This window comes from Eschrichtius robustus, chromosome 13 (assembly GCF_028021215.1).
Source record: "Eschrichtius robustus isolate mEscRob2 chromosome 13, mEscRob2.pri, whole genome shotgun sequence".
In the NCBI taxonomy this organism is placed as follows: Eukaryota; Metazoa; Chordata; class Mammalia; order Artiodactyla; family Eschrichtiidae; genus Eschrichtius; species Eschrichtius robustus.
Window position 1 is genome coordinate 75,767,370 of NC_090836.1, and position 27,535 is coordinate 75,794,904.

The 27,535-nt window shown below is 40.0% G+C and overlaps 1 protein-coding gene across 3 annotated transcripts in view; it reads right to left on the reverse strand.

Annotated features, from left to right (window-relative positions):
* Positions 1-27,535, reverse strand: part of POC1B (POC1 centriolar protein B) — a 107,117-nt gene that overhangs the window by 57,973 nt on the left and 21,609 nt on the right. For all 3 annotated transcript variants that reach the window (XM_068561888.1, XM_068561889.1, XM_068561887.1), the window contains exons 3-6: positions 26,802-26,973; positions 22,333-22,512; positions 665-772; positions 419-534 (exon numbers count right to left, since the gene is read on the reverse strand). In XM_068561888.1, coding sequence (XP_068417989.1) covers positions 419-534; positions 665-772; positions 22,333-22,512; positions 26,802-26,973 — 576 coding nt within the window. The remainder of the gene's footprint in view (positions 1-418; positions 535-664; positions 773-22,332; positions 22,513-26,801; positions 26,974-27,535) is intronic.

Sequence of the window (27,535 nt, forward strand, 5' to 3'; positions counted from 1 at the left end):
AATTCATTTCTCTTTTAACTTCAATATATGGGCACAGTAGGATGTTGTTTTCTACCAGTTATAACACCTATCTGTGCTCAGGTATCTCCTTCTGAGTCAATTTCTATCCTGGATTCTTATACAAAGCAGATAACCAAAGTTTGAAAATCTTACAGTAACCTTTTTTCTTTTCTTTTCTTTTTTTTTTACAGCCCTGGCATCATTTTTAAGGTCGCTCTACCCCCTTCTGCAGGCTGGCCTCTACTCCAGCTCCTTGGACCATGCTGCTGATAGGGGCTAACTCTTCTCTAGTCAGTTCAAAGTCAGCCCATCTTTCTCATTAAGAGGGCCAAGCCACACTGAGAAGGATAGTCTGTCAGCGTAAGAACTTCCTAGAGGAGGCCATTTTACAACTGAATTTTGTTATGGAAATTGTTACCTTGATAATGCTGGAGTAACTTGTTCACTCTTATATCCCAGATTTTCACGGTATGATCAGAACCTGCTGAAGCTATGCATGTACCACTAGGGTTAAAATCCACAAAATTTGCAAACCTAGGAGGAAAGAATAAGATGGTCTAATATTTCGATTTCTCTTTCCTCTCGTTTCTTTATTTGAATTGTAATAATCAAATGTCTCCTTAGCAAACTAACCCATATAAATGTAAAAAGAGAATGGACTTACCCTACAAAATCTGAGAAGTTATTAACACATTGCTTATTTGTGGTATCCCAGATTTTAATAGTTTTATCCTCACTACATGATACAATTAGTCTTCCATCAGGTGAAAACCTGGAAAGCATAAGAAAGATAATTTTTGTGGAAGGCTCCTGACAATCACCCCCACCCCCACCATGACATATGCATGACATACATGTACATATTAAATACCATAGGCCAGTGTTAGCACACCATGCAGCAAACTCCTATTCTGCTACCAACATCTTTTCCAACTAAAAATAAGCACAACGAATGACACTGATAGACCGTTAAAAAGACGAAAATATACTATATAGACTAACCAAGAGTCTTTTAACCTTTTATTCTTTTATATTTAAATAATTTCGTTTCATGGTAGTTTCTGTCTGAGGTCTGCACTGCTTCCAAGCCAAGTACCTTGTTTTTTAAAAGTATTCTCTATTTCTTTCTACTGTCGTTTTCCGGTGTTATCTATATGACCCAAGAGAGCATTTATTACTCATCCTACCAACCCTGCAGTGAGACTTTTTGTAAGAAAAGAACTGGTGTGTTGAGAATTAAAATTGAATGCTATCATCAACAAAAGAACCAACTCCCCAAGCCTCTAACTTCCTGGATTTGGGGACGCCAGAGAGCTCCAACAGACTGAAAATAGGACAACTCATTTATACAAAACTGAAGTTCCTTCATGGACACACCTATTATCCGTACGCCCCATTAAAAAACAAATGAGAAAATTCTCAGACATCTTGTCTACTGCCTTTATACTCTCTTTCCCTTTAAAACCCATTCCAAGGTTCTTTTTCTCTCTTAAGTGCCTTTTTAGAATGGAGATAGAAAAGCAGAAGGCTGAAAAGAAAATGAAAAATTTTAGACTATTAAGAAACTATGGAGCAGAAGCAAGAAGAACTACAATCCTGGAGCCTGTGGAACAAAAACCACATTCACAGAAAGATAGACAAGATGAAAAGGCAGAGGGCTATGTACCAGATGAAGGAACAAGATAAAACCCCAGAAAAACAACTAAATGAAGTGGAGATAGGCAATCTTCCAGAAAAAGAATTCAGGATAATGATAGTGAAGATGATCCAGGACCTCGGAAAAAGAATGGAGGCAAAGATCGAGAAGATACAAGAAATGTTTAACAAAGACCTAGAAGAATTAAAGGACAAACAAACAGAGATGAACAATACAATAACTGAAATGAAAACTACACCACAAGGAATCAATAGCAGATTAACTGAGGCAGAAGAACGGATGCATGACCTGGAAGACAGAATGGTGGAATTCACTGCTGCAGAACAGAATAAAGAAAAAAGAATGAAAACAGCATAAGAGACCTCTGGGACAACATTAAACACAACAACATTCACATTATAGGGGTCCCAGAAGGAGAAGAGAGAGAGAAAGGACCCGAGAAAATATGTGAACAGATTATAGTCGAAAACTTCCTTAACATGGGTAAGGAAATAGCCACCCAAGTCCAGGAAGCGCAGCAAGTCCCATACAGGATAAACCCAAGGAGAAACACGCCGAGACACATAGTAATCAAACTGGCAAAAATTAAAGACAAAGAAAAATTATTGAAAGCAGCAAGGGACAAACGACAAATAACATACAAGGGAACTCCCGGAAGGTTAACAGCTGATTTCTCCGCAGAAACTCTACAAGCCACAGGGGAGTGGCATGATATACTTAAAGTGATGAAAGGGAAGAACCTACAACCAAGATTACTCTACCCGGCAAGGACCTCATTCAGATTCTATGGAGAAATCAAAAGCTATACAGAGAAGCAAAAGCTAAGAGAATTCAGCACCACCAAACCGGCTCTACAACAAATGCTAAAGGAAATTCTCTAAGTGGGAAACACAAGAGAACAAAAGGACCTACAAAAACAAACCCAAAACAATTAAGAAAATGGTCATAGGAACATACATATCGATAATTACCTTAAACGTGAATGGATTAAATGCTCCAACCAAAAGACACAGGCTTGCTGAATGGATACAAAAACAAGACCCATCTATATGCTGCCTCTAAGAGACCCACTTCAGACCTAGGGACACATTCAGACTGAAAGTGAGGGGATGGAAAAAGATATTCCATGCAAATGGAAATCAAAAGAAAGCTGGAGTAGCAATACTCATATCAGATAAAATAGACTTTAAAACAAAGAATGTTACAAGAGACAAGGAAGGACACTACATAATGATCAAGGGATCAATCTAAGAAGAAGATATAACAATTATAAATATATATGCACCCAAACTAGGAGCACCTCAATACATAAGGCAACTGCTAACAGCTATAAAAGAGGAAATCGACGGTAACACAATAATTGTGGGGGACTTTAACACCTCACTTACACCAATGGACAGATCATCCAAAACGAAAATAAATAAGGAAACAGAAGCTTTAAATGACACAATAGACCAGATAGATTTAATTGATATTTATAGGACATTCCATCCAAAAACAGCAGATTACACTTTCTTCTCAAGTGTGCACGGAACATTCTCCAGGATAGATCACATCTCGGGTCACAAATCAAGCCTCAGTAAACTTAACAAAATTGAAATCATATCAAGTATCTTTTCTGACCACAACGCTATGAGATTAGAAATCAATTACAGGGGAAAAAACGTAAAAAACACAAACACATGGAGGCTAAACAATACGTTGCTAAATAACCAAGAGATCACTGAAGAAATCAAAGAGGAAATCAAAAAATACCTAGAGACAAATGACAATGAAAACACGAAGATCCGAAACCTATGGGATGCAGCAAAAGCAGTTCTAAGAGGGAAGTTTATAGCTATACAAGCCTACGTCAAGAAACAAGAAAAATCTCAAATAAACGATCTAACGTTACACCTAAAGGAACTAGAGAAAGAAGAACAAACAAAACCCAAAGTTAGCAGAAGGAAAGAAATCATAAAGATCCGAGCAGAAATAAATGAAAAAGAAATGAAGAAAACAATTGCAAAGATCAATAAAACTAAAAGCTGGTTCTTTGAGAAGATAAACAAAATTGATAAACCATTGGCCAGACTCATCAAGAAAAAGACGGAGAGGACTCAAATCAATAAAATTAGAAATGAAAAAGGGGAAGTTACAATAGACACTGCAGAAATACAAAGCACCCTAATAGACTACTACAAGCAACTCTATGCCAATAAAATGGACAACCTGGAAGAAATGTACAAATTCTTAGAAAGGTATAACCTTCCAAGACTGAACCAGGAAGAAATAGAAAATATGAACAGACCGATCACAAGTAATGAAATTGAAACTGTGATTAAAAATCTTCCAACAAACAAAAGTCCAGGACCAGATGGCTTCACAGGTGAATTCTATCAAACATTTAGAGAAGAGCCAACACCCAGCCTTCTCAAATTCTTCCAAAAAATTGCAGAGGAAAGAACACTCCCAAACTCATTCTATGAGGCCACCATCACCCTGATACCAAAACCAGACAAAGATACTACAAAAAAAAGAAAATTACAGACCAGTATCACCGATGAATACAAATGCAAAAATCCTCAACAAAATACTAGCAAACAGAATCCAACAACACATTAAAAGGATCATACACCATGATCAAGTGCGACTTATCCCAGGGATGCAAGGATTCTTCAATATACGTAAATCAATCAATGTGATACACCATATTGACAAATTGAAGACTAAACACCATATGATCATCTCAATAGATGCAGAAAAAGCTTTTGACAAAATTCAACACCCATTTCTGATAAAAACTCTCCAGAAAGTGGGCATAGAGGGAACCTACCTCAACATAGTAAAGGCCATATACGACAAACCCACAGCAAACATCATTCTCAATGGTGAAAAACTGAAAGCATTTCCTCTAAGATCAGGAACATGACAAGGATGTCCACTCTCACCACTATTATTCAACATAGTTTTGGAAGTCCTAGCCACGGCAATCAGAGAAGAAAAAGAAATAAAAGGAATACAAATTGGAAAAGAAGAAGTAAAACTGTCACTGTTTGCAGATGACATGATACTATACATAGAGAGTCCTAAAGATGCCACCAGAAAACTACTAGAGCTAATCAATGAATTTGGTAAAGTTGCAGGATACGAAATTAATTCACAGAAATCTCTTGCATTCCTATACACTAATGATGAAAAATCTGAAAGAGAAATTAAGGAAACACTCCCATTTACCACTGCAACAAAAAGAATAAAATACCTAGGAATAAACCTACCTAGGGAGACAAAAGACCTTAATGCAGAAAACTCTAAGACACTGATGAAAGAAATTAAAGATGATACCAACAGATGGAGAGATATACCATGTTCTTGGATTGGAAGAATCAATATTGTGAAAATGACTATACTACCCAAAGCAATCTACAGATTCAATGCCATCCCTATCAAATTACCAATGGCATTTTTTAGGGAACTAGAACAAAAAATCTTAAAATTTGTATGGAGACACAAAAGACCCCGAATAGCCAAAGCAGTCTCGAGGGAAAAAAACGGAGCTGGAGGAATCAGACTCCCTGACTTCAGACTATACTACAAAGCTACAGTAATCAAGACAATATGGTACTGGCACAAAAACAGGAACATAGATCAATGGAACAGGATAGAAAGCCCAGAGATAAACCCACGCACCTATGGTCAATTAATCTATGACAAAGGAGGGAAAGATATACAATGGAGAAAAGACAGTCTCTTCAATAAGTGGTGCTGGGAAAACTGGACAGCAACATGTAAAAGAATGAAATTGGAACACTCCCTAACACCATACACAAAAATAAACTCAAAATGGATTCGAGACCAAAATGTAAGACCGGACACTATAAAACTCTTAGAGGAAAATATAGGAAGAATACTCTTTGACATAAATCACAGCAAGATCTTTTGTGATCCACCTCCTAGAATAATGGAAATAAAAACAAAAATAAACAAGTGGGACCTAATGAAACTTAAAAGCTTTTGCACAGTAAAGGAAACCATAAACAAGACGAATAGACAACTCTCAGAATGGGAGAAAATATTTGCAAACGAATCAACGGACAAAGGATTAATATCCAAAATATATAAACAGCTCATGCAGCTGAATATTAAAAAAACAAAGAACCCAATCCAAAAATGGGCAGAAGACCTAAATAGACATTTCTCCAAAGAAGACATACAGATGGCCAAGAAGCACATGAAAAGCTGCTCAACATCACTAATTATTAGAGAAATGCAAATCAAAATTACAATGAGGTATCACCTCACACCAGTTAGAATGGGCATCATCAGAAAATACACAAACAATAAATGCTGGAGAGGGTGTGGACAAAAGGGAACCCTCTTGCACTGTTGGTGGGAATGTAAATTGATACAGCCACTATGGAGAACAGTATGGAGGTTCCTTAAAAAACTAAAAATAGAATTACCATATGACCCAGCAATCCCACTACTGGGCATATACCCAGAGAAAACCATAATTCAAAAAGACACATGCACCCCAATGTTCATTGCAGCACTATTTACAGTAGCCAGGTCATGGAAGCAACCTGAATGCCCATCGACAGACGAATGGATAAAGAAGATGTGGTACATATATACAATGGAATATTACTCAGCCATAAAAAGGAATGAAATTGGGTCATTTGTAGAGACGTGGATGGATCTAGAGACTGTCATACAGAGTGAAGTAAGTCAGAAAGAGAAAAACAAATATCGTATATTAACGCATGTATGTGGAACCTAGAAAAATGGTACAGATGAACCGGTTTGCAGGGCAGAAATTGAGACACAGATGTAGAGAACAAATGTATGGACACCAAGGGGGGAAAGCGGCGGTGGGGGGGTGGTGGTGTGCTGAATTGGGCGATTGGGATTGACATGTATACACTGATGTATATAAAATTGATGACTAATAAGAATCTGCTGTATAAAAAAAATAAATTAAATTAAATTCAAAAATTAAAAAAAAAAGAAACTATGAACAGTAATTTTGATATTAATATTTTAGCAATAACAAAAACCAAAAAAGACAGATTTAGGTCATAGACCAATTATGTTTCAATTTTATTTGTAGTTTCCCTCTCTGCCCAGATTACTATAAAAGTCATTAACTAAGGGTGTGGATTATAAGTGAAGGTTTTTCTTTTTGTTTTCTCACTGTCCCCTCCCCTGCCCCTCCCATTCTTAAGGTTGGCCTAAAAATAATTCTTCCTAACAGAAACTTTCAATCTGGAATTTATGAATTCACCATATTTTAAAAGCAACATAGATGCATAATTAAGTTCTATGTGAGATGGTTTTTAAAAATTCAAGAAAATAACCTTGCAAGGAAATATCTTCCACACTGGGCAGTTCAGCTTGATTTTATAATAATATTTTATTAATCTTTTCCTTTAGGAAAATATGTGAGGAAGATTCAAATATGAAAGACAGTTTTACAGAAATGCTCCAAATAGATGTAACTTATTTTGTATAGACACTGGGGAAGAAAAACCTATACAGTATCCCCATGAAAATAAACTTTGCATAGTACTTGTAAAGAACTAATGTAAGAAATCAAATTGTGTTTATTAATAAGCTATCTTTTAAAAAAATTATTTAATGTGAGCATTCTAAATGATAAGAATATTTCTAGGAGATGAGTTGATTCTGACATTTTAAGAAAGCAATGATGAAAAAAATGTAATAGAATGGAAGGATTAGGTTAAAAACAAAGTACAAATATACTCATTCTATGACATTATTGGCCAAATACCACCACCACCACCATCATCATCATTATCCTGTCAACATTTACTGAGCATCTGTGTCCTAGAATGGTTCTTAACACTTTACCTGTAGCAACTCATTTAATCCTCAGAATAACCCTACAAAACAATTGCTATCGCCGGCCTCAATTTACAGATGAATAAACCAAGGCACATAAAGGATCAGTAACTGCCAGTCACACAGCCAGGAAGATGTGAATTAGGCAGTCTGGCTCCAGAGCCAAATCTCTCAGCCACTCTGTTTAAGTCTCTGACAGAAAGGAAAGTTTCTTTTACTCGCCAAAGTACAGCACAGGAAGTTCTGCGTGGCTTGTGTAACCACAGAAAGTTCTAAAGTGGAGGAAAACCACAGGCAATGCTCTTAGGAGGCTATATGGCTGGGCTCTGCCTGATAGGCTAACCACTAGACAATCCTTTAACAAAAATCTGTGTGTCTGCTGCCATACCTGATCAGTGTCCTTGAGGAGTTTATGGGGAAGATAGTCATTCATTGGCTCATTCGAATATTTACTGAGCACCTGCCAGAACCAGGCACTGGGCACTGGCCTGGGTACTAGGAATACCACGGTGAAGGAGACTGCTAAGACCCCTACTCTCATGAGGCTTTCATACTAGGAAGGAGGGAGGGCACACAAATAATATAACTTTAGATAACGGTAAGAACAGAGTTGGTAACAAAAAGGTGCCAATTAGTTACCAGACGCTCCACAGAAGAAACAGGATTTTAAAGAAACTTGTGAATCAGGAAAAGAAGGTATCTTGACCAGCCAGAAATTCATCCTGAGCAGGAGGGGCCATAGCCTGGGAGAAATTTCCCCTGCACTAGAGAAATGAAGGGAATGTGAACCTCAGATAAGTAAGGAGTGGAGGAGTCGACTGGGATGAAAGAAGGTGGTGCCTGAGGGGGGCGTTTCTACCTCCCCCCTCTGCACGACCAAAGCGGGGCTCGGGGTTAGGGCCTCTCATTTGCTCTGGACACTGTGTATAATCCCCGCATAAACTCTCTGTCGGCTCTTTTCGCCTTTGGAGGGGTTGAAAGTGAGTATGGCGGTTTGTATCTTCTCCTCCCTTTTATTTTTAATCAGATACATCAGAAATAGGTTCGCGCCAACAAAACAGGCTTCTCTTTGCCCTGACTTTGATCAGGAAAGGATAGTCCTTTTTTTGTCAGGGCTCAAACAACATCTAATGGGGTTATTAATTTGAAGAATTAAGAGAATACAAAATTTCTATCAAGACATTAAAAAAATTTCTAACACAACACTCTAATTCAGTACCACCTAACCACCTTTTAAAACTTCCAGCAAGTGTGTCAAGAAGACGGATGTCACATTAGTCAACAGTGACTAATGGGTCAGCAGACGTGAGCTGTCTGTAAGGCATCTGAGAAGTTAACTGCTTCCTATTCAAGCCCATAAAATGCACTGGTACTCTTTGGAGAAAATGAGGGAATTCTTGAACTTTTTTCTAGAAAAACTGGTTCACATGTCCTTGAGAGTAGCCCAAGTTATGTAACAGGAGTTCTTTAACTTTGCATCTATGGAGTTCCTGAAACTATATATAAAATTATATGTCCATAAGCACAGTCACTGAGTTATTCGTTCATTAGCAAGCCAAACAGGTCCATGAACTCTGAGAAGTTTTAAAGTGCTTTCATAAGAAATCAAAATTTTCATTTGGCTATTTCTTATCATTAGACTAAACAGTCTATAAAAACACAATATATACATGCATGTATCGAATCACCACATTGTACACCTTACGCTTATACAAGGCTATATGTCAATTATATCTTAATAAAGCTGGTGGGGGAGGAACAAGGGCACACAGCCCCTGCAAGACACTCAGCTGCATGGAGGAAGGGCTAAGCCTTCTGAGATGAGAGCTTGTGACTCAACCGTCAGCCCTCCAAACAGGAGGAGGACACAGAAGGCTAATTTGGGGGTTAGATACGCCACATTTAGGAACTGGATATCGTCCCTGAGGACCAACCTGGACTCCAGGGGCTGAAGGATATCTATTTAGCATCCAATGTCAGCCACACTCACCAGCTCCAACTCTGGGGGCGGGGGTAGGGTAAAAAAAAGAAAAGAAATTAAAAATACGGGAGGATAGAAAGGGAATAGTGGGAGAGAAGGAAAGAATGAAGGAAATACAGAAAGAAAAATATTCTCCAAAAAAAAAAAAAAAACACCAACCAACCCTACATTTCTGGCCCTCAGGGCTCTGAGACCAGAGTAGGCACTGTTTCATGTCCCTTAAGAAACAAATCATTAGTAAGTGGTACTCTGAAGCCAGCAGCTATTCAATAGGAGGGGAAAGCAGTAAAAAGCAGTGAAAATAAGACTGCCCAGTCAGTACAGAGTCCTGAATTCTAAAGCCAATTTTGCAACTGCCCAGCTATGTAACCTTGTGAAACTCATAACCACTCTGGCCACCATTTTCTATTTGGATAATGAGAAATTCGGGATTGCATTCAGGCCTAAAACTTCCATAGACTCATTAAAAAAAAAAAAAAAAAAAATTGGCAGTCTCAGAGTTTGCTTTGATGGGATTGTGGGTTTACATAGTGAAGCTGGAGTTCAAGGCAATAAGCAGAACGGTTATGCTTTTTAAGGGTTGGTCAGCATTAGAGGAGAAACCGTCTGTTGATCGCAGTAACAGGATTCATTCCTGTAACTGCTGAGAGACAAAAAGCAGACGAAAGAGACATAAGAAGATTTAAGTACGCCATGAAACATGCTAATTATTGCTGGGTCATTTATCATTTACACGCCCAGACTCCTCTCCCGGGATTTCCACCCATAAGTACAACTGCCTACTAAGCGTTTCCTCTTGGATATCCTGCAGGCACCTCTGACTCTGAACTTGTCCCAATCTGAACTCATTATCTTCCTCCCCGAACTGCTCCTCCAGCGTTCCTTTTCTCAGTAAGTGGTTTCTCAAGACAGAAACCTAGGAGTCAAGCTTGATTCCTTTCTCCTCCACTTGCTGCCACATTCCAATCCATTATCAGGCCCTGCTGACATTCCATTCTCCACAATCAATAAAATTGATCTTTAAATCTTAAATAAATTTTTTCTGATTAAAACCTTTCGGTGGTTTCACATTTCCCTTGGGAAAAAGTGACACACTTACCACTGCTTCCCGGGTCCTCCAGGATCTGCCCTCCTGTTTCTTCATCTCCATCACCCTACTCTTCCTGGCACCACACCCCTCTTCTCTCGGGTCTTTCTCTTGCCTCAGGTGTTCCCTCACATGCTGTTCCCTTTGCTTCAAACACCGCTCCCTACTCTTTATCTAGTTTTAAATACCTAAGGGGATTTTACTCATCCTTCAAGTCTCTGCTCAGGGTCACGTCCTCAGGAAAAGCTTTCCTGAACTCCTCCCCCCAGTAGGTCTGCTCTCCAGTATGCATCTTAGAGTAGCTCACAGTCACACTTACAACCAATTATTCTTTTTGCTTCCCTAAGAGACTGTAAACTCCAAGAAGAGAGAAACAACATCTGTCTTATTCACTCACTGCTGTATTCCCCAGGCACAGTATATGGTACTGAGTAGGTCCTCAGTAAATATGTAGGGCATTAAAAAACTTTTCAAGGGGATTTTCATCAGCCAATGAAAGCTGATGTTTAAAATCTTTGCAATTATTTGCACAACATAAACGTACTTAATGCCATTGAACTGTATACCTGAAAGTGGTTAAATGGTAAATTTTATATTATATGTAGTTTACTGCAATAAAGAAAAATCCTTGCAATTCAGATGATCAAAGATCACTTGTAACACTACCAAACACTGAAAACTAAGGTCAGATATTCCCCCTAAAATTAATGCTAGAAAAACAAAGTTAGAAAAGTCGTTCATTAGCCGCTACTTTTTTTTGCCTGAGGACACCTAAAGAAACATAAGTTATCCCACAACACACATTATTTTTTAAAATACAGGATTGTAACAATTTGAACTTTTAGAAAATTCATCTGCCACTAAAAATAAATATTTCTCAACCCGCATATGTAGATATTTCAAACGATACATGTTTTCTTCATTACTCGTTAAAGACAAATTGCTTGTTTAAAAAAACTGGGAAATATAGTAAGTAAGAAAAGCCCACAGTGCCATCACCCAAACAAAATCATGTAATATTTTATGTATGTAGGTACTTTATCTTTTGTTCATGTACAGACCTTTTCTATTATAATCATGAGTTCTGAATTTTGCCCTTCTTACCCCACACATAAACATGTTTTTATGCCACTACTTACATATATTCTCCTTTTAATGGGTAAATAATAATCTAAATTTTTTTAACCAGCTTTCTTTATTTGGAAAACTTGGTTATTTCCAGTTTCTCATCATTATAAATTACACTGAAAGCAATATCTTTAAATACAAAGCTTTTTCCTTTAAATACAAAAGAGTATTTATTTAGGATAGATTTACAGTTGTGGACTCACTGCAACAAAGACTCCTGATATATTTTGCAAATTGATTTCTAAAAAGACTAGAGTAATTTATATTTTTAAAGCATGAATATATCTCCCAATAGATGACATATCTTAAAAATATGAACTATTTCTGTGAATCAAGATGTATGATCATAAACGATAGTTAGTCCAGAAAACATAGCTACTCATCTCTTCTTACACTAATGGGCACCATCTCTGTGCCACATGGAGTAGGTCTGGACTCCAGGGACAAACTCATAATAAGTACTAGGCCCAGAGAGAGACACAGAATTTTAATTACTTAAGTCCATGGCACATTTAAAATTCAAATTCTTAAGGGAGAAATAATTGCTCTGTTGACCCTCTACATTCATTTAAATATGCTGTCCATGCATTGGAAGGAAAAGCAGTATCACTTAGACTATTTTTAATGTTTAGTTGTTTAATTCATCTACAATTTTTGTAAATGTGTGGTGTGCAATACAGACCTGACTTTAAATTTTTCCAAATAGAAACATAATTATCTTAACTACATCTAAACAACTATTTTAATATATTAAACAACTATTTAATATTATCTTTTTTTAACATCTTTATTGAAGTATAGTTGCTTTTACATTGTTGTGTTAGTTTCTGCCGTATAACAAAGTGAATCAGCTATACATATACCTATATCCCCATATCCCCTCCCTCCTGCATCTCCCTCCCACCCTCCCTATCCCACCCTTCTAGGTGGACACAAAGCACCGAGACGATCTCCCTGGGCTATGCGGCTGCTTCCCATTAGCTACCTGTTTTACGTTTGGTAGTGTATATATCTCCGTGCCATTCTCTCACTTCATCCCAGCTTACCGTTCCCCCTCCCCATGTCCTCAAGTCCATTCTCTACGTCTGCATCTTTATTCCTGTCCTGCCCCTAGGTTCTTGAGAACCATTTTTCTTTAGATTCCATATATATGTGTTAGCATACAGTATTTGTTTTTCTCTTCCTGACTCACTTCACTCTGTATGACAGACTCTTGGTCCATCCACCTCACTACAAATAATTCAATTTCATTTCTTTTTATGGCTGAGTGATATTCCATTGTATATATGTGCCACATCTTCTTTATCCATTCATCTGTCGATGGACACTTAGGTTGCTTCCATGTCCTGGCTATTGTAAATAGAGCTTAATAACTCTTTCATATTAACATTTTAAATAACTATTCATCCATTTCCCCACTGATTAGAAATGCCATATTTATCAGAAAACATATATGGATCTGCATCTGAGCTTTCTATAACTTATTTTGCTAACGTGGTACTATGATCACCACACTTTAATTTCTATAGCTCTATACTGTGTTCTGAGAGCTGGTTAAACAAGTTTCTTCCAATTTTTTCTGGTCATTTTTTTCTTGGCTAGTCTCACACATTTAACTCATCCGTACAAATTTTGAAACTGGCTTGGCAGTTTCCACTAAATTCCTTCGGCAAAAACTTCACATTCTGGATAGGAACAGTAATGATTATCAGACTTACTTCCCTACCATAAACAATCATACAACTCAGCAAAATACATGAAACAATTGTTTGTAGGCACTGGACAAGAGACAGCACAGGGCTGTGAAACTTGAGAGATAGAAAACAAATGAGATAAACACAACATCCATCCCAGATTTCTACCCGGGAGCATTTTCAGGCATGGCATAAGGATGCAGAGTCCAAGGAAACAGCTGCAATCTCACTGGGCAGAGGAAATAGCAATTAGAATTCAGAACTGCTAAAGGGCTGGAATTTTGAGGGCAGGGTAGGTGAGAGGACCTGTGAAGAGCAGAAATCCCCCAAAATCTGCCTAGGCGTCTCACTGAGTCTTTGGTCAAATACAAACCTGATAATGCACAGGACAAGAAGACTCGGCAGAGAACAACGGAGACTGTGAGCCAAACAAAGATTCCTGAGGTTACACAGTACTGAGAGATGTTCAAGTTCTGAACCGATTTGGCTGAACACTCCAGGCATTCAGCTGAGGCCCTAGAAAGTCCACTAGTACTATAGCCCAAGAGTAAAGGCCACTCTGGATCCACCCTAAAAAGTCTAAATCCAACACAATCTAGCCAGGCCAGCAGAAAGTTAATTGTTTACCAAAACAAAACTCAACACTTTTTAGAAGATGATAGAGTAACTCATACTCTCAAACATTGAGCAATGTTTGTGCATACAACAAAAACTTAAAAAATACAAAGAAGCAAAAAATTTTGATCAAGATATGACATAAATGTTAGAATGAACAGACAAGGACTTTAAAACTGTTATTATAAATATGTTCAAGGATTTAAAAGAAAAGATGGGCATAATGAGCAAACAAACGGAAAATCTCATCAGAGAAATGGATAAGCTTACAATAGATTGGACAATGCAGGGAAAAAAATACCATGGAACTTGAAAACAGGCCAATAGAAACTATGCAAACTGAAGCACAAAGAGAACAGAAGTTTGAGAAAATGAACAAAGCCTCAATAAATGATGGGACAATATCAAGTGGTCAAACGTGAATTTGGAGTTCCAGAAAAAGATGAGAAAAAAATTAGGGCAGAGAAATAATATATGAAGAAAAGACAAAAATTTTCTAAATATGATGAAAAAAGATCAATCCACAGATCCACACAGTTCAATGAACCACAAGAAAAATATATAAAACCATACCCAGGTTCATCATGGTCAAATCACTAAAAACAAAAGATTAAGCAAAAAAAAATCTTAGAGCAGCAGAGAAAAAAAAGACACATTACATACAGGGGAATAATGATAAAAATGACTGTTGCTTTCACTTTAAAAAAAAAATGCAAACCAGAAGACAATGGAATGATATCTTTAAAGTGCTGAAAGAAAAGTTATCCACTGAAATAAAATTCTACATCTCAGCAAAAATATCCTTTAAAAAGGATAAACAAAAAGCTGAGAGAATTCATCACTAGGAGTCCTGGGATACAAGAAACAGTAAATGAAGTTTTTTAGGGTGAAGGGAAATGATATTAGATGGAAACTTGGATCTACACAAAGGAAAAGAGTGCAGGAAAAGGTAAATATAAAAGCCTTTTTTGTTTCTTTAGAAGAAAATGGTTGCTTAATATATTATGGGTATATATGATATGTAGAAGTAAAACTGTCACGAGGTGGGTGAATGGAGATGTATTTTTTTAAGTTCTAACATTAGAACTTTTATAAGTTCTAACATTATATATAGAATGGCATAAAATTAATTCTAGACTATGATATGCTAAGGTTACCACTAAACAAAAATATAAGACCAAAAGTAAAGCTAGAAAGACAATAGAGGGACTTCCCTGGTGGCACAGTGGATAAGACTCCATGCTCCCAATGCAGGGGGCCCAGGTTCGGTCCCTGGTGAGGGAACTAGAGCCCACATGCATGCCACAACTAAGGAGCCCACGAACCGCAACTACGGAGCCCGCCTGCCACAACTAAGACCCCAGGCAGCCAAATAAATAAAGATTTTAAATAGATAAATAAATAAATAAATAAATAAATAAATAAATAAATAAATAAAAAGACAATAGAGGAGATAAAAACGGGATACTAAGAAATACTTGATTGATCCAAAAGAAAGGAGTAAAAAGAAACAAACAAATGAGACAAATAGAAAACAAAGAGCAAGATGGTAGTGTTAAAATAAATTTAATCATAGGACTAGTTACATAAATTTAAGTGGACTAAGCACTCCAATTAAAAGGCAGAGATTTTCAGACACAAGCACTTAAAAATAAAGTTACCCTCTATAGTTAAGTACATAAAATGCATTCAAAGATTAATAGTAGTTACCCATAGTAGCAACCCCAAACACTATGTGCAAATGTGTGAAATGACTTTGGAACACAACCTAAAGGTGACTCCAGTAGAATCCCAAGGAGAAAAGGCCAGAATGTGAGGGTAGTTAATAGCTGACATTATTTACATTCATTAACTTGTTCAGTTTTCAGGATGACTCTCTGAGGAAGGTACCCCTTTGTATCCATTTTATAAGGGAGCAGACTAAGGCCCAGAGGAGTTATGTCACGTTTGCTGGATCCCATGCTAGTGAAACCAATCAGCTCTACTGCACCACTTAAAAGATACTACGTCAACAGAGAGGAGGTGCCCAGGAACCACCCGAGGCAAGAGCAAGAGCAATCATCCATCAGGGTGTCTCCAGCCTGGCCCAGGGAAGAGAGTACCTGACCAGCAGAACCGATCGTGCAGCTTCCTTGGCAGGTACGTACATGTGGAGGAGATAAGCCCATCTCACTACCCTAACCTGAAAAAACTATCCAACAAGATTTTTTTCAACGAACTTTCTTGCCTTAGTTCCAGGGCCCATTGAGCCCTTATTCTGACTTTGTTGACAGAGGAAGAAGGCCCTGACTGAGGCATGCAAATGCCCTAGCCCCTCTGAAAGTTAGCATTGTCACTGTAAATAAATTGTAAATTTGACTTCTGTTTCAGACTCTCCTCCATTTATTAAGCCTGACTTAGTTCCCCCTGAGCCTTCTCACCTCGGGCCAAAACAGAACTTCTGATCCTTCAGACATTTAGAAGAAAGTCCTAGACTAGAACGACCCCATCAAGGCGAAGCTCTCACAGGAAGCTGCACAAACACTGACAGGCCGGGCCTGAGTGGTCAGTTAGGCCCTCCCAACTCTCTTGGTCTCCATCTGCATTAAGAGGAGCCAAGAAAAAAAATGATAATAAATGTGTGAGAAAGAACTCATGTTGTCGAGCACATATATGGAAAGCTGGCCAAAAGATGAAATCTTTATTCATTAAATTTAGCCAAATTTGTTATCAAAGAACATTCCTCCAGAGCGGCCTCTGCGGAATTCCACAGGAATCACTCACTCCAAATAGTAAGAAAACAACTGATTGATAAATAAATAAATAAATAAATAAATAAATAAATAAATAAATCCCTCAGATCCACAAGGTACCAGCAAAATAAAGGCATTCCATTAAGACCAGGTGTGCAGAGTATAAAAATTATCAATTTGATCAAAAATAAAACAAAACAAAAAAGTAGTGAAGCCACATAAATATTCCTCATGCATAACATGCATGTATAGTACTCCTGACCTTGGTATAAAAAAACCCACAAAAATGACTCTTCCCTGAAGAAGCCCATGAAAACTCCCACCAAAGCCACCTGCACAATAGCGGTCAACCTTTCATTGATTCATTCAACCCACATTTTTACACAACTCCTCTGAGCCTTCCTCACCCTATAACTAACACTCTGCAGTGTCTCTCACACTGTACCTGACTCTAAATTGAACACTCTCCCCTGATACCCACCTTATTAGTTCCCCCACTTCAGTCCATGTCACCTTAATAGAGCTGCCTTCCCTGGCCACCATATGTAGAAGAGCACCTCCCATCCCCGTCACTCTCTGTCCTGTTACCCTACAGCACTTTTCTGCAGAGCACATATCACTAGTATATTTGGTTATTGTCTGTCTCCTTTTGATAGAAGGAGTTCCATGACAGTAGGAATTTTGTCTGTTTTAACTTTCTGTGGTATTTACAGAATTTAGAATGGTCCCTGGCATGAGAATACACAATGAATAAAATACTTGTAATTCAAAGTCTCATAGGGAAGTGAGGCCTAAACTGGCAAACAGACCTCATTAACAGGGTAATGTGGTGGCATAAAGGAATCATAACAGGCTCCGCCTGGGAGAGTCAGAAACACTTCTTAGAGGAAGAGATGCAAAGCAGGCTGGTGAAGGGAGGGTGGAATTGGGGGCATTCCAGGTATGGCAGGCAACATGTGAAGGGGCACAGAACATAACAGAGCACCGCACACTTGGGGAACCTTGTGTATCTGCAATAAGGTGAATGGTGAAAAGGAAAGAAGGGCGAGCTTGTAACAGGAAGGCAGAGCAGATATGGCAGGACACGTGTGCCCGGACAGCAGTCACCGAGCCGCTTTAACCTGAGGAAGAGCACAGTCAGATTTGCATTTCACAAAAGTCTCTTTGGAGGCAGTAGGGGAAGGAGGGAATAAGTGCCAATTTGGAGTCATGGAAAACATTTAGGAGTTTATTGCAAAAGTCTCCACAAGGGATAATGATGCTGAAAACTAAGGTCGTGTTGGGGATGGAGATAAAACAGGAATCACGAGTGCACATGACTGGATGCAAGGATCAATCCCACTTTTCCAAAACTCTCCTTCACTATCACTTCCTATGGAAAGTGCCTTTTAAAAAAAAGAGTGAAAAGAAATATTTTAAGGCTCAGGTCTCTGTCTCCCTCTCCGGCCCCTCCCCACCCCCACTAATAATTCCAGGCATGGCTGTACCCAGAAACCACACCATGTAATCAGACAACAATTTCTGTCTTCCTCTCACAGCTCCACTCTCCTCTGAAAGAACCAGCATCATTCTTAGGTCAGTATTTTGTGCACGGCGTCCCTCAGCAGTTCAGGTTTAAATAAGCCTCAAGATAGCAATCTCACAACAAAGGCCTACAGTTCTAACAAGGCTCACTCTCTCCTGTAGGAAGGCGGATGCTCTGTCCCGGATGGCAAACCTGAGCTGAGCCTCCTGCTGGACCGGAGACAGGGCCACCACAGCACATAGAGGGACCGTCGGGGAGGGCTGGTTCCTCAGGGAAAACGTGGGCACTACTACCAGAAAACGGGGAATGATGCTAGGCAAAGTGCAAAGTTCCACCATGGCTTCCTTCTCTTGATTTAAGGAAAAACAACATTTTCAAAGGCTCCCCCCACTCCCCGAGTTTCACCCTAGCCGATGGGGCTCAGCTGGAGGAATGGCAGCCCTGCGGCGTCACTCAATCCCAAACGCTGTCAACCTGTATTTCTCATCCTCGCAACAGTCCACTTGGAGGAGCCTCAACACCCTCACTTTCCACAGAGGCAGAGAGCCGTGAACTGAAACATGCCCGAGGGTAACAAGGTGCTACATGTGGGCACAGGAATCTTGGACTATCTCATGCCAATCCTCTAAACGCAAAGTCATGGCAGTAGGATAGACCAATTAATAAAGAAGAGCTCAGATCATGCTTCTTCCAGATTCCAAGCTCTCTGGTGTCTCCGTATCACCTGTAGGATGAAGTCCAAAGTCTTTTCACATCATCCAGGACCCTGAGCCTTTCCGTCTCCTCCTCCACCTCACCCCACCTCATTTCCTGAGCTCGGCCACAGCTGAGTAGCTGACAGCAGCACACTCTCTCAGCCACGGCGCTCGCTCCCGCTGATTCCCTCTGGGAGGTCTGCCACCCGCTTCCCGGCCGATGATTCGCCACTCCCTCCTCTTCTCCTCCCCCTGCCCCACCCCCCCCCCCCCCCCAGTTAGGGGCCCACAATGTCTCTTTTGACTTTTCCTCACACAAGCCTAGTTCAGTGCTCCACTCGCACACTCCCTCCTCATGTATATCATTTTCCCAAAGGACACACCCTTTTATAATTATTTATATCTTTTTTCTTTCCCTTGAATTATAAAAGCTCCTTGAGGCTAAGATGGTGTCTTTCATCTCTTCATACTTAACACCCAGCACAGACGTGTGGCTCGTATCGGGGGCTATGCTTATTAAAGGAATGTTTTGATGACAAAAATTTCACATTACTGGCGATCTTTCAACCTTTCATAAGTTCTATCTTACATTAGCGTTACCTTTTTTTCTTTTTAACATTTATATTATACATAGATAATTCAATACAAGGGCAAGGAATAAAGTATTTCCTAGAATCTACTCCAGGAAGAATTTTCTGTTATCTGAACAACTTGATAGGATTCCTTCCTGTTATTAGAAAATGAAAATATGTCAGCCTCCATCATTCCATTAATACCTGGGCTTCAGGAAACTCAGCCTACACCTCATGCCAAAACTGCACTAACCCAGGTTACGTGGTTCTAGATAGAACTGTCTCTCCGTTCCCTCCAGTGACTGATGTATACATAGGTATGTCAGTTATTATAAACCACTTTAAATTCTTTTTGAAAGGAAACAGAGATACATAGGTCACAGTGGATAAAAAATAGCTTTTACTATTAGTCAGAATACAGAGGACACATTCTGTCTTGATTAGTTAAATCAATATTCAGTGCTTTTGCTTATGTTGAGCTCCCTGATGAAAGTAACAGAAATCAGTCTCTTTACCGAACATATCCAGAGTTGGCACATAGTGGGAGCTAAATGACCCTTCCTAGTACCCAGCCCTGCCACCTATACCTCTGCTCTCCAGGCCCCAACCACTAGATAATAGATCTCTGCCTCCTCTTATTTACAACATCATTTCATAAATAAATACAAATGATTTGACCAGCCTCTTGGGACCATAACACGTGCCACCTCCTTAGGTGGGGAAAAATTATCAAGTCAAGTTACATAATACATGTAAAAATTAAATAAGAATGAGATGTCCAATGATGGTAATGGGGATGATGGCTAAGATTTATCTACTGATTAGTATGTGGGCTTTTAAATTTACTCATTTAAATACCATGACAACCTAGGCGGCAGGTTACTATTATCATCCTAATTTTACAGATAAGAAAACTGAGGCACGAGAAATCAGATAATTTCCCCAAAGGTCATACAGCTAGTAAGTGGTGGGGCTGGGATTTGAATCTATATATTTGTAACCACACAGATATATGGCATATATAGAAAATAATACTAAGATGGCCAGAGCCAAAAGTAGCTAAGCCCTTTAGAAGGAAAAAAAAAAAAACAAACTATTGACTAAAAGTATGATCTTCTATCCTTTTTTAGTCTGCTTAGACTCATTACCATAAATTATAATCAACACCTCCTGGGCAATAATGCCCCCCAGAGAGCATAACAAGGGTTAAGAGTTTGGACTGTAAGGCAAGACAGAGAGAGATGGGCTCATATGTTCATTCCACCACATCCTAGCTGGGGACACCTGGCATGTATGTCATATGGTGGGCACAAATCCAGGTGACCACAGGGTTCACAGTTTCCCCCACTGATTACCTCTGTACCAGCCCCCTTCTTGTGAGAACTCTCCTCTCTCTGCATCACCAGAGAACATGGTTGGTACGACCCCTCCTCCCCAGCCAGGGTAGCTTGTCTCAGTTGGGTGCCTGGACAAATTTGAACAATCACAGTGTCTCACTGCCTGGTGAAGGGATGGGTACAGGGTCCTAGCTGGGCCAGAGTCACCCCTGGGTACTTTTCTAACTGGAGCTGGGAGAAGCTTTTCCTCTCAAAGCTTAGAGTTTCCTCTCAAAGCTTAGGGTTTCTCAGAGAGTAAAGCTGGCATGTAGAGAGGCCTAGAGAGAGCTAACAGCATTGGAGTCTCTCGTTCTGGTCTCTCCTTCCAACTCCAAGGTTATCAAACAGCCAACAAAACCACCTTGAGAAGTGAAAAAGAATGGGTTTCTGTCACTTTCAGCTAGATGAGCTCTAACTCTAAGTCTGAAACTTAGTTTCCTCATCTGTAAAATGGGGAATTTAGAACAACAGCCCTTTCCTCCCTCCCTGGCCAGTTCCGATGGGGAAAGGAGATACGGATTTTAAGTACTGTAGCATTGTGTCTTAGGAATAGAGGGCTCCGCGGCTGTTAGCAGACCTTAATAACACAACAGCACTTGTCCCAACAGACTGTTGCCAAAGATATTGGAGTCATTCTTGGTTTCTCTCTTTCTCGTCACATCCAACATGACAGCAAGTACTTTTGGTTGTAACTTCAAACTACAGCTGACCCTTGAGCAACACGGGGGTTGGGGCACCAACGCTCCAGAGTCAAAAATCCATGTGTAACTTAGTTTGCCCTTGGAATCCAAGGTTCCTCCGTATTCACGGTTCCACAGCTGTGGATTCAACCAACCTCGGTTTGTGAAGTACACTAGTATTTATCGGCACTATTGAAAAAAATGCATGTATAAGTGGACCCCTGCAGCTCAAACCTGTGTTGTTCAAGGGTCAACTGGATAGATTATCTAAAATCCAACCACTTCTCGAAATCTCCACGGCCACTACCCTGGACCAAACCAGGATGAGAACCACTGCAACAGCCTGCACGTCCGGGCTCTGCCCTGTCTGCTCAAAGGCCACCCTCTCTGGGAGCAGTCGCTGAACACCCTGTTTAAACTGGCAGCCCCCCTTCCCATCTAGCTCTGTTTTTCTCCATAGCACTTACCACCATCTGACCTACCATATCTAGTTTCCTGTTTGTTTATTGTCTGTCTCCCCTCCCCAGAATATAAGCTTCATGAGAGCAGCGGTTTTTGGCCATTTTGTTTACGGTTGTTCCCGGCACATAGCAAGCACACAATAAATATTTGCTGAATGAATGAACAAATGAATGAATGAATGAATGAATTTGCCCTCAATCTCCTTTTCTGGGAGTTGGGGGGGTAAAACATGGACTATAGCGGGGAAAAAAAAATGTGGAAACCTCACTGTGAAACTTTGCACTTACTTGGCACAGCGAACCCAGTGTGTGTGTCGGTACAAAGAATATAAGAAGCGCTGGCGATACATGTTCCATACTTTGATAGATTTGTCTTCAGAAGCTGTAGCAAGAAACTGGCCATCGGCTGAAAAGTCCACACTTCTAACTGGAGCTGTGTGAGCTTTAAATTCAGAGGATTTCCCTCTCCTGGAGACAAACAGTTTAATATTTATAACATTTGATTTAATTATCAGTATACAGACTTTGAAACATATAAAACAGTTTGTTGTAAAAACTGACAGAAGTGTGAAAAGGCTGTGTTGTACTGTACACTTCATCGACACTGTTCCAAGCTGGTTCTGTTAGTTAAAGTCATAGCTGACACTAAACAAGTGAGAACCTAGCGGTCCCCACCCTGAAATGCATTTGCTGACTTTGCTTTAATTGGAAGCTACGGAATGATATTTTGAACAAATCTCTACCATGCATTTTAAGTTCCTGTTGTTCCTCTAGAGAGAGCAACATACAGTTTAAATAAACTGCAACCTAGAAAACCGAAGATTCATTAAGTGAAGAGCTCTAAGGGAGGGTTTTCAAACTGGGCTCACATGGAAATTGTGTGGAATGGCAGTCCGGCTTGGGAAGGAGGAGATGTCCCCTATGTCACTTGCCGCTATACAGAATGTCCCTGGGTGATCTGACTTTCCTGCTTTCAGCCACCAGCAATGCGAATGAGATCCTGAGGTATACCTAAGGCCTTGCTCGCCCCTGAGCCCAATCTTACATTCACAAGCAAAACAAAAGATAAATGGTAATAACATATTGACCCTTCAGTTCTCAACACCTTGAAATTTCAGATACTTTTTTTTTTTCTTGGCTAGGGTGGGAAAAAGAGAATAGGAAAAAAAGATGGAGAAAACAATGTGTGGCGTTTAAGGAGAAGCAGCAGGAAAAATGTTGACATAATTAGGGGTAGGCTAGTAGACAGCGCTGGAGTTAAATGGTGACATTTGGGAAATGCTACTTTGTGTCAGCGTTTCCAAGTTGCCAAGATACTTTCACTTTATACTACATTTAGACTTAGCAATTTTTCCATTCAGAAAGTCATATTTATACAGGTGATGCCTTATGGGAAAAATCACCACAAGTGTTTGAAGAAGATCAGGCAGCAGAATTTGCAGAAGCCTGGAAGTTACACTCAGGTCCTCCCCCTCCTCCCCAACATCCGACAGGTCAGCAAACCTATTTAGTGATAGTGAGATTGCTACCACCTCCTAAATATCTTTTGAATCCCTCCTCTTCTTTCCATCCCAGCTATGCTTGCATTAAGGTAGATATACATATCCTCAATATCCTTCACCTAGATTACTGCAAAAGCCTCTTAACTGGTCTCCCTGTTCTAATCTTCTATCTCCCTCCAGTCACCTACATACTGTGCTTACAGCCTTGCTAAATGTATAATTCTAAGCGTGTAAATCCCAGTGTAAACGTGTCACGGGCTGCTCTCCAAGAAAAAGTACAATGCCCAAGCTCTTTGGCGAGACATCCTGCCACTGCACTGACCTTTGTACTCTTACGACAGTCTCACTGCTTCAAACACACCTCTGGCTTTGTACTTACAGCTTTCTTAGCCTGACTACTTTCCCCTACCAGCAAAGCCCCCTTGACCAACCCAGACAGGCTTAATTGTTCCCTTTCTATTATATCTATTTTGCTTATTACATTATACAGTAATTTTTGTTTTAAAATAGTCCTGTTTCTCTCCTATTAGGCAGTAATTTTTTGAGGACAGGAAAGATGACTTATTCATCTCTGAAAGACCAGCATCTAGCACAATGTCAGGCACGGAAAAAGAACTCAGTACATTTTGTTGAATTCTGCTGGGAAGAGTCAATACTTAATGGTTCTTAGATCCATCCTGGCTTTCCCTTCCCGTGGCCTGTAGAAGGCAGAGGTGACTTTGTCATAAATCTCCATCACCTGATGTATGACAAACCAAGAATAATTAAAATCAATATTTAAAAAAAAACAGGAGGGAGCATTCAGGGACTAGTTCAGTGAGGTTTCAAGGGAAAGTTCTTTGAGTAGGCGTCAGGAGTACAGTATGGCCTGATTTTAAGTATAAGCCCTAGAGAAAACAGAGAAAAGACTTGGCATCTGCTATGACCAGGAAGCCAAGAGACAGTTGGTATCATCGAAGTCTGCCCTGATCTTTATTCTGCACTCCGTACTGCAGGAGGCTTTCCTGCTTGCATTCTTTCTAAAAGCCGCTCCTCTCGGCTATAGGCTGGCCCAACTGCCAGATCCAGATCCGGTCTCAACAGGAAGCATATAGGAAACCGAGATAAGCGTGCCTAGTGTTTGTTGTGCTGGTGCTTAACTGGTTTCTAGTTCCTCACGTGGCCTTAACACAGACTTTCCACCTCCCACACATTTACCTGCCCTTTCTGCCCAAATTCTCTTGACTGCCGACTGTGATGAACGCCAGGCCAGACCTGCCTCCGAACTCGCTCCTACTATTCTTTCTTAGCCTTCCGGTCACCAGCTCTGGTGTTTGCTCATCTGGCTGCCCACAATTCCCCTCACCCCTGTGCACACACGCCACTCCTCCCCATGGGAAGTGGAATCCATCAATTTCTCCTCCCTTTGAATCTCGGCTGGTGCTGTGACTTACTTTGACCAACAGAATGTGGCAGAAGGGATACATACTGTGCAAGTTTCAGGACCAGCCTTTAAAAAGTCTAGCAGCTTCGGCTTTTACCATCCTAGAACCCAGCTGCCATGCTGTAAGGAAGTCCTTATAGAGCTGGAGAAAGGGCATATGGAGGACCAAGGTGCCCCAGCCAACAGCCGGCACCAAGGCCACAGGTGTATGAGGGAGGCATTGGACCTGCCAGCCCAGCTGCCAGCTTAATGAAGCTGTGTGAGTAGGAGCCAACATCCATGGGGCAGAGCAGTCATCCAGACAGCCCATAAAATTGTGAGAAATGATAGTTATTGATTTAAGCTACTAAGTTTTGAGGACTGTTATGCAGCAATAGGTAACTGGTTAATCAGTTTCCTTCTCATTGCCATGACCCACTATTGCCCTGGCCCCACTATGATCTGATTTAGGAAGAGGAACTAGACGTGTCTACACAAGCCTAATTGTTGTACTTAGATTAGCCAGTACAAGTCAATGATTCAGTGTGCTTATAGCTCATCTACCCTTGTGCAGTTTACTGAGATTTCCCTGAATTAGCGATGGGAGACTGAGGCTGCGCTGAAAATAACAAAGCACTAGTCCTAAATTCCTAAAGTGAAGGATTTTTTAAAATGCTTTCACTTTTGGACCCCAAATCAGCCTCTTGTCCTTACAATTCCCTCCACATTGCCATCTGCAGTGTCACAATATGTCACTTCTCCTCAGTAGTGTTTGCTACCTCGGGATAATGTGCAGATTTCTCAGTATGGAGATCCTTTGGGTAGTGGCAGGAAAAAAGTGCCCACTGGCAGGGAAATGCCCCTGGAACTTTCATTCATTTGCGAGTGCCTGAGCCTGTTCAGGCACGTACCACAGATCAAATCCTGCCACAACAGAGTGAAGGAAAACACTCGTTTCTTATTATCCGAAGTATTTATGGAGGAAATGATATGATGTGTGGGATTTGTTCTAAAAATACGTATTCCAGAAAAGAAAAAAAAAAGGTGTGTGGCAACGGGGGAAGAGAAAAAACAAGATTGACAGAACACTGATAACTGTTGGATATGGTGGATGGTTATGTGGGGAGGGAGTTGTCACGTTACCCATTCTGTTTTCATGTATGCTTGAAATTCTTTATAATTGAGTTTAAAAACTTTTAAAATAATCAAGGCTCAATAATTGCTTAAAACAGATGGGCTATCAGCTAGGATTTTAAAAACCTCTTATAGAGAGGTTTGCTATGACAGGATAGGACTGTGCACAAATGCAATGGGGTTTATACATTTGTCAGGAATTCTCTTTAACAAGAAAATTCTGGAGCCCAAATGAATGATATGCATCAAAGAATAGCTAGCCCCGGGGTTTTTAATAGAGGTTCAAAGTCCCCTCAAGGATCCACGATGGGTGGCAGTAGGTTAATAAACTGTAAAATCTTGGTTAGACAGGCTGAGGTATATCTCTCTGGGGAGACGATCTAAAGCTTACATCAGATTTATAAAGGGATTGATAACCATCACCCTTCCTAACCACCACCCCCCCACCCCAAGAAAACCTTAAGACATATTAAGCATATTTCCATGGTTAGAAATAGTTTTCAAACAGAAGACACAATTATGAGTTAAAGATGAGGAAAAAATGGTATGAAATAGTTTGACTTTACGACAAGGGCAGTACACCTTGTTTGTGACTCAGACTAAAGATGTGCAGGTAACTGGGGGTGTAGGCATTCCAAGAAGGGCACAAGGAACAGCCGGCCTCCAGTTTTCTTTCACATTTCTAAATCCAGAGCATAACAAGTGTTTGTTTCTCTTACTTATCAGGAATCCAGAGTCTAACGGTCCTGTCTCGTGAAGCAGAGGCCAGTAAGTTTCCAAGTGGAGAAAACTGCACGCTGGTTACAACGTCCTTGTGTCCCACATATCTGAAAGCTCTAGCTTGTGGCTTGAAACTCCATAGCATGAGAAACGTATCCCAAGAACCAGTAGCTATTAAGAAATAGAAGAACAAAACCACTGTGTGTTAAAACACAAATGTAGGCATGTCTCGTTACAGTGGGCAGCATATCTAACAACAAGACGTCCAGGTAACAGAGGGGCCTGGAGGTTGTAAGACAGACCAAGTAATGGCAAAACCATTTGTAAAAGAAACCCAAAGCCACATCACTAATATGCAAGCTTGGCTGTGTCCTATGTAGCCACAGAGCAGGATTATTGGCCCCTGTATTTGGTTAGAACTCAATGACTATTTACTAGAAGAAGGCAGCACAATACAACAGAGACACAGGACTAGGAGGCAGTTCTGTCTCTCTCAGGTTGACTGAGAAAGTAACTTAATCTTTGTGTCATAAGGACTGAATGCTTTTCCTGAGAGGGCTGGATGAGAATGATTTTTTTAAACTGTTTATGCAGAGATAACTTCACAGTTACAGAACAGTCATAATAATAGTATAAAGAACATTAATATACCCTTTAACAGATCCACCTGTTACTATTTTGCCCCATTTGGTTTATAATTTGCTCCTGTGCTCACTCTTTTTCTGTACACAAG